The sequence below is a fragment of the Prionailurus viverrinus genome, chromosome B3 (genome assembly GCF_022837055.1).
Source record: "Prionailurus viverrinus isolate Anna chromosome B3, UM_Priviv_1.0, whole genome shotgun sequence".
Taxonomy (NCBI): Eukaryota; Metazoa; Chordata; class Mammalia; order Carnivora; family Felidae; genus Prionailurus; species Prionailurus viverrinus.
Window position 1 is genome coordinate 137,686,198 of NC_062566.1, and position 8,361 is coordinate 137,694,558.

The 8,361-nt window shown below is 60.9% G+C and overlaps 1 protein-coding gene across 1 annotated transcript in view; it reads left to right on the top strand.

The window, feature by feature from the left end:
- Positions 1-7,850, top strand: part of HHIPL1 (HHIP like 1) — a 28,443-nt gene extending 20,593 nt beyond the window's left edge. The window contains exons 7-9 of the mRNA XM_047864158.1: positions 630-711; positions 3,968-4,050; positions 6,331-7,850. Of these exons, the coding sequence (XP_047720114.1) occupies positions 630-711; positions 3,968-4,050; positions 6,331-6,866 (701 nt within the window). The 3' untranslated portion in view covers positions 6,867-7,850. The remainder of the gene's footprint in view (positions 1-629; positions 712-3,967; positions 4,051-6,330) is intronic.
- Positions 7,851-8,361: the final 511 nt, after the last annotated feature.

The window sequence follows — 8,361 nt, forward strand, 5'->3', positions numbered from 1 at the left end:
CGCACATGGGGCTCAGCGCAGGAGCCCTGCCCCCCACGTCAAGCGTGGACTCTTCTGCCCCTGCCACCTGCCTGGGAGATGCCTGCTGGTCAGTGGAGAGAGACTCTAGTCTCCAGGACTTGGCAGGACCCGGATCCTGAGGATGACAATAATAGCAACAGTGACAATAGCTAATATCGATTGATAATTTAGTCGGTGCTCTTTGATTCCTTATTATAGCCCTAGGATCCCCTATATCCCATGTTGGGGAGAAGGAAGCCGGGGCTCAAAGGGCCACATGTGCCAACAGTAAGCAGTAAGCAGTTGGCTGGGGAGCTGGGCTGTGGCCCCTCCCTGTGCCCAGGTGGTGCTGTGCATGAAGCCAGGCGGGGACCAGGGTGGGGCTGGGTCCCCAGGGAGGAGGCAAGACGGTGGGTCGGTCCCGGCAGAGCGGCCCGCAGCCCCGGAGACTGCTGTAGACTGCTCTCTTTCCCAGCCTCTGGTTCCTGCAGACCTGGAAGGGCCCTGGCACGGCTCTCTGGGGTTGGGGTCTGTGTCAGAGCCTGAGAGGAGCTGGGGGGCGGGGGTGGGGCCGGTCGGGACCGTATCCCAGGCCGTGTTCTCACTCCTTGCCTGGTTTCTCGCCCAAGGGGAGCTGTACTTCATGTCAACGGGCGTGCCGAGCGCCGCAGCGGCCCGTGGGGTTGTCTACAAAGTGATCGACCCTTCCAGGTGAGCCCCGCCCACGGCACTGCCTGGGCTCCTGCTGTCTGCCAGGGGTCCTCGCCTCCATTGCCTTCTTTTCCTCTCTGCCACCCCCTGAGGGGGGGGGATGGGTATCACTCATAGCCCCATTTTTCAGAAGGGAACACTGAGACCCAGAGAAGGGAAGTGACTGGCCAAGCCCACAGTGCTAGTGAGGGGCAGACCCAGGACTCAAACCTGGATATGCCACCTCGAATCCAGCTCTGCTCATGCCCCGACCCTGCACTTTCTCCTCTCTGACATGCCCCTCACTCCTCGGCCAGCCCACCCCCGCGCCACCCGACAGGCCCCCAGCCCCTGACTTCCCTCTGAGATACCCTGATGCCCGCCTGTCCCCACCGCAAGGCTGCCCTCCCACCTTCCCTTGGGGAAACCAAGCCACTGGCTACTGTGTGGAACATGCTGGAGCTTTCAGAACACCTCCCTGACCCTCCCCCTGCCCGTCTCTGTTTTGCTTCTGCATGGAAAGCCACTGATTTGGTGCCGGGCGGTGTTCTGACTCCTTCCCCGTGAAGCTCACTGACTTCTCAGCTGCTTAGTTTGCAGGGATAGAAATCACGTAAAGTCGAGTGCCCCGGGCCCAGCCGGAGCCGGAGCTGGGGTTGGGACAAGGCAGCTGGCTCTGGAGCCCTGTCCTGACCCCTCCGCTGCACAGCCCCACCCTTCGCCTCAGGCCTCACTGCCTCCAAGGATCCTTTCCCTCCAGGCTTGGTCCGGGGCTCCCCTAGGCTCTCGCCACTCAGACCCCTAATCTGTACTCTCTCCCTGGCCCTGGAGTCTCCAGGGCTAAGACTGTCGTCTTCACTATTTCAAAGTCGGCGCTGGCCCTGGGCCTGGCCTGCAGCATAGAGCAGAGACTCAGGCACGCCTGATGAATGATGGTGATCTTTCTTCAGCCCCTTCTCCGCCCTTAGAGTTTTGCTTCTCAGTCGGCCTCCATTCTGCCCCTGGGCCAGCTGCCCCCGCCGTGTGGCCGTGTGCCCGGCTGGTGCTCACCCCCCCAGCACACAGCCTCAGGTGCTCTCGAAGCATTCGGTCACGTGTGGCAGACCCTGGCACAGACAGTCACCCTGACCTTTGAAACACGCTGGTTTTGGAAAAATCCTGAAAAACATCATCGCACTTTAAAAAAAATAATTAAAAAAAAAATTAGAGTAGGCTTAGATTTGCAGACAAATTGCAAAGATAGTTCAGAATTTCCCACACACCCCTCGCCTGATGTCCTCTGTCGTAAACATCTTGCATCATCAGGGTCGCAGTGCATGAACCGATATCGGCACATTGCTATTAATTAAAGGGTTTCTCTGGATTTCCCCTGCTGTCCTTTTTCCGCTCCAGGATCCTGTCCAGAATTCCATTTTACGCTCAGCCATCCTGTCTCCTTAGCTTCCTCTGGCCTGTGACAGCCTCCCAGACATTCCTTGTTGACCACACTTTTTTTTTTTTTTAACACAAATCTATTCGTTCTTGATATCATTATTAGGAAACACAGAAATACTCCCTCCTTTCTTCTCTCCTTTCCATTTGCCCCAGGTCTCCTCGGGCTTTATCTGCTAGTTCCAGGACTCATGTCAACGCAAAGGAGCACACGCAAACTTTGCATTTTTCTTTGTTCGTTTTCCCCGCTTTGTATACACATCTCCACCGTGTAACAGCACTCTCCAAAGGATCGTTTTTAATGGCTGTGTAATTTGCTGTTGAGTCACTGCGCCATAATTATCTTACCCATTCCTTGGCCATTTAGGTTATTCCCCCCCCCCCTTTTTTTAAAGAGTGCTTCTCTAAGGAAATATCACATATATGGAGCATGTAATTCATACCAGAGGCTGCCTCAGACCCGTCATCTCCTTTCGCCGCGCAGCGCCCTTTCCTGGTGACGGAGGGAACCCGAGGCTTAGGGAGGTCTCTTGTTCTAGATCTCCTGGAGTGGGGAGCCAGAAACGGGCTAGACTCCTTCCCTTCCCGCCCTCTCCCTCGTCCCTTTTGTGTGTCTCTGTTAGAATGCATGTCTTTCTCTGCACCCACAACGTACTGCCTAGAGGCTCCCTTGCAGAACACGGGGAGTGAAGAAATCAGGAGTGGGCGAGTGGGGCGGGGGCATCCAGCACTGCCCCGACACAACGACTGTGGCATTGGGGGGGGGCGGGGGGGGTATCTCCCACCTTTAGCAGAACAGAGTTTTTGTTTTCGTTTTTGTTTTTACATGATTTCCTTAAGGAACAAAACCGTGCTGGGCCTGTCTGAAGTGTGTGGGTACTACCTGGGGTTCAGGGCAACAGGAAACCCACCCGGTCCGCAGCTTTGAGAAGCCAGTGTGCCTGGCCGTGCGTCTTCGGTCTCCGGGTGCGGGAAGGCCCATATCCCTCCTCAGTTTCCCTCTTTGGCCAAGCCGGTCTGGAAGTCACCTCGTGTCACATGGCCATTCACCCCTCGGGCTTTCCCCTTGTGCTGCCGGGACCCTATTGAAGTCTGGGCTCACGTGGGCCAGTCCCAGAATAGGGCCGGTCCCATTCAGAGACTCACAGATCGACAGCCAAAAGCTAATTAATATGGAATCCCATTCCTTCCTTGTGCCCCTCGGGGATGTCAAAGGAGGCCCAATTCATAGCCCTGGCAACCCTTCTCAGACTCTTTTTTTTTTTTTTCTCCCAGTCCTCTCAAACCCCACCCTCCAGGGCCCCAGATCCCTCAGCCTCTGGTGCCAGCCCTGAGGCTCTCTCTGGCCCTTTATCTCTAGACCGACCTTACCTTGCCCTTACATGCTGCATCACCAAAATCCAGGAGCCGGAGGGGCAGAGAGAGACCCTCCTCAAAGGCTGTGCGGCGTGGGGGCTCGGGTGGGGTGCAGGAATCGGGCTGCGGCCGCGGTTACAGAAGTGGGCTGATCACATTCCCAAGGACAGTTCATGCTCTGAATCCCAAGTGGCCCAGGAAAGCCTGAGCCGCCCGCCCCCGTGCTCTCGGAGCAGAGGCCGAGCGGGCCCTTGGCAGGATCTCTGTCCCGGGGTTGGGCTCCTAGAGCCTGGGGCACGCAGGCTGCCACGGGCCACACCGCAGGTGCCTCCACAGATGGCCCCCATTGATACTGTCCACACCTGCCTGGGCCTGGCTGCACAACCTGCCTGGCTGCAGGGGGGAGAGCGGGTGGCAGAGGGACATGCTCGGGGCGGGCTCCCCGGGCGGGGGGGGGGGGGGGCGCTCATGACCTCCTGTGTGTCGGCAGACGGGCACCACCCGGCACGTGCCAGATCCAGCCTTCCCGGGTGAAGGTGAGGAGCCGCCTCATCCGTTTCGTGCCCAAAGAAAGTAAGTGCCCACACGGCGAGGGAGGGAAGCTCCTGTAGCCCGTAGCAGCTGGGTGGAGGGTCCTTCCAGCTGGCCCTGGATGCCCTTCCTGGGCCCCTGTGCCTAGCACTGGGAGTGGCGCACATCAGACACTCAGTTAAAGTTGGTGGAGCTCTTTAAACCCAGGTCATGGGTAAGTGGCCTCAAGGGGGCAAGGAACAGGGAGAGACGGCGGGCGCCAGGCCAGGTGCACTCAGAGCTCTTGGGGGCAGAGACAGTGGGTCGATCTGCAGGGGAGCAAGACTGGAATGAGTCATTTCAGGTGCAAGAGCCCCAGGAGAGGGGGCATTTGCCTGGGGCCGCCATAGGATAGTTCCGTTGTGACCAGCTCGGTGGAGAGGGAGATGGGTGCAAACCCATGACCTGAGGGCCAGCCAAGGCCACGGATGATGGTCCCTGGCGTCTGGGGCCAACTGAAAGGGTATGCCTGAAGAGGGGTCTTATCCCCGGGGCCCCAGCTAGGTGGGAACACAGACCAGTGCTGCCAGACCATCCATTCTTAAGAGAAGCAGGAAAAATGCACCCATCCCTCCATCCATCCATCCATCCATCCATCCCTCCATCCCTCCATCCCTCCATCCCTCCATCCATCCATCCCTCCATTTGCTTACCACATACACGTGCTTCATGCTGGGGACATACCGCTGAGCAAGACAGACACGGTCCCTGCCTGCTCGGGTGGTTATATACGATCTCCCCATTTGCAAATTCGAGCAACTCTGGTTCGAAATTTTAAAAATCGCCCTGCAGGCCAAAGGAAATACTTCAGTGGGCCAAGTGTGCCCAACAGATAGATCACCAGTGGGTGGGCTGAGGGATAGGGGGGCAGGAAGAGGGGGCGTGCTCGACACCTGTAAGTTGGGGGTGGCCAGCCCTGAGGAGGCAGTGCCCCCAGGAGAGGAAAGTTGGGGGAAGGAATGAGCTCAGTGTTTCGGGACGTTCATTTTAGCGGCAGCTGGTTCCAGGCCTTGGCGGGTTTTCCATTCATTCAGCAGTTTCTGGCACTTTCTATAGTTACCCATTCGGTGCTGGATGCTGGGGCCACAGGAGAAGGCAGACCGGGCCCTGTCCTGGCTGAGACCGACAGAGAAGTCACTTATGGCCCCAGGGCCTTTACAGAAGGGTGTGCCAGCTGCCATGGGGACCCAGAGCAGTGCAAGACCGGGGTGGGGGTGGGGGGTTCCCTGAGGCTGAGGGTTGGGGCCTGGAATGAAGAGAAAGGTCCGCTGGAGGTGGGGTGGGGGCGCAGTCTAGGCAGCGGGGACCGGCAAGAGCCAAAGCAGAAGCGAGGCAGCCTGGGGGCCGGAAGTCCTTCCCTGTGGGTGGCCTGGGGGCCAGTGTGCAGGGAGGGGCGCGTCTGGCCCATGTCGCTGGGCTCCTGGCCCTGACCTGCACGTGGCCTCGAATTAAGACCCTTTCTCAGCCTTCATCTCAGCTGAGGTGGGGAGGTTTAGGGTTTGGACTGGTGGCCCTGGGATCCCTCCCCATAGTAATGGCATAGTCTGGGAGTGCCGTCTCTCCTGGCGGCGTCTCATGGAGGGTGAGGTTTATCTCTGTGGCTGACCAGGGCCAAGTGTGAGGGCCACGTGCTGCAGGGACGCAGGGAGTCGCCCGCCTCAGCTCCCCACGCCCCGTGTTGGGGTAGATGGCCAGGGTACCCTGCCCTGGACCCCAGCTCTGGTCAGTGTGGGCCCCAGCCCCCAGCCAGCAGCCTGGAGGAGAGAACTTCACGTTGGAGGCCCTGCGCCCTCCAGTTCCGTCCTGCCCGTCTGCCTTAGATGAGATAGATCCTCACTTCCTTCTCATCGGTGGGCGTCAGCGTCCTCACCCCTACGCAGGAGATTGGAACCAGAAAGAGTCACTTGCCCGAGAAGCCCTCCCAGACACTCCTTCCCCTCCACCGGGCTCACGAGTTAACAGCGTGAGGGTCTGTCCCGCGTCCCTGCTCCCAGACTAGAGACTCCCAGACGGCCAAGACTAGGGCAAGGCGGGGAGACTCCAGTAGCAGACTGGCGTAAGCCAGCTGCCAGCTAGTGTGCACAGAATGAAGAAGCACCTCACACCCAGCTCCAGGCTGGCACCTCCAAGAGGTACCCCATCCTCAGGGTCAGAGCCAAGGGCAGAATGAGAACATTTTCCCCTTGTGAGGGGTGGAGGGGGGCGGTCTGCATTCCTGGGTGGAGAGCAGGGGTGGTGTGGGCGTCCGGAGTCCCTCTGACCACACGCTCTTCCTCTGCGCAGAGTTCATCCGGAGGGAGGAGAGCACCCCACGGCCCACAGCGCGTGCACCCACCAAGGCGCCCCGCCGCAGCCGCCCCACGGCCGCTCGGCCCGCGCCCACCCCGCGGCCCGCCCGGCCCACTCGGCGGCCGGGGGGCCGGAGGGGCGGCGGGCGGCGGCGGGGGCGACCGGGCACGGCTGACCCCGCTCCCTCGAACGGCGCCGTGCGCCTGGTGCGGCCCGCGGGCCTGAGTCCCGGCCGCGGGCGTGTGGAGGTGTTCGCGGGTGGCCGCTGGGGCACCGTGTGCGACGACGCCTGGGACACCAAGGCCGCCGCCGTCGTGTGCCGCCAGCTGGGCTTTGCGCACGCCGTGCGGGCCACCAAGCGCGCGGAGTTCGGCGAGGGCCACGGGTTGCCCATCCTCCTGGACGACGTGCGCTGCGCGGGCGGCGAGCGCAACCTGCTGGAGTGCACGCACGCCGCCGTGGGCACGCACAACTGCGGGCACCAGGAGGACGCGGGCGTCGTGTGCAGCCACGAGGACCCTGACCTGTAGGCGAGCACCTGCCGGCCCGCCAGGCCACCTCCTTCCCGCCGGGGCCCGGCAGGGCTCCTCCGCCCTGAGCGCGCCGGGTGCGCGCCCGAGTCTGGAGGCCGAGGGGGCCCATCTGTAACGCCGTCCTGCGGCCCCGTGTGAGGTGTGTGCGGGGCTCGTGTGCACTCTGTGTCCCTGCCCGTGTGTCTTCTGCAGACCAGAAGCCACAGCATGTTAGGGTCTGTGTGCTCATGGGCCCCAGGTGTTCTTTCCTTACTCCCAGACATCTCAGGCGTGTGCAGGAACACAGTCGGGCCCTGGACCCTGAGCACTGAGGGCTACTACTCTTCAAGAGCAGACATGGCCCTTGGCCGAGTTAACAGAGGCACAGCTGGCAGACCGAGGGAGGGGACCAGGCCTGTCCTGCCCAGGGCTGGAGTGGAAGGCCCTGGACCATCTGGAGCATGGCCTGAGAACCCATGGCCCAGCAGTCCGAGGTGCCGAAGAGAATAGGAAGGCAGTGGGGCCAAGGGAAGGTATTAGACCGATGGGTCTGGGCTGACCCGTGGGCCATGGCATCTGAGTGCGGGTCAGGCTGCCTAGGGGGAGGTGAGCGCCTGGGGAGGTGGTACTGGATGACCTCTGGGAGAAGCCTTCTGGTCATCTTGGGCCTCATTGTCATGCTGGGTCTATGTGGGTGCTCTGGGGACAGTGCTGGGTCCCCTGGCCCTGAGACCTGACTCTCCAGTGCTCACTGGGACAGAAGCCACCCATCTGGCCACTCCAAGCACCACGGCCCCCAGCGAGTGAGTGAGGCATCAGGATTCTCCACTTTAAAGGCCATATCGGAGGCGCTGGAGCCACTTCGGTCATCTCCATCCCCACACGGCTCAGTGAAATCCCAGGGACCCCCGATTCCTCCAGCCGTTTCCCCCAGGAGTCCAGAAAGACTACTGATGCTCTGTCACCCAAAGCTGTGCCAACAACGTCACTGTTTACAACCCCCTTCCTGCCTCCTCTCTGATCCATGCTGCCTGGGATCTGGAGGTGGGGAGGGAGGAGGGGGGCTGGTGGAAGTTCCTTTGCCCATTAAGCCCCTCCCCCCCCCCAGCCGCTCCATGCAGGTCTGTCAAGGCTTGTCAAGTATAGTTGGGCATAGCCTCTGTTGGGGGGTGGGGGTGCAGAGAGAGCAAGCAGATGGTCACTGGGCAGTGAGGACAGGATAGAGCCCATGTCAGGGCCTGTTGGGGCTCTGGGTGGGTCATCCCAGCCCAACCTGTCCATCCATTATCCTGAGAGTTGAGCTGGCACCAGGGGTGGTTGTGCCCAGCAGAGGAAAAGGTACAGGCAAGGCTGGGGCGCGCCTCCTGGCTGCTCCCTGACACTGAGTGCGGAATCCGGGACAGCATACGAAAGCTCAGGGTCACCTCCGGGACTCCTCATACCTCTGCCTTGAGTGGGGTTGGCAAGGGCCCTGGGCCCTGGCTGCTTGCCTGGCCCTGTTGAGCCCTGCCTG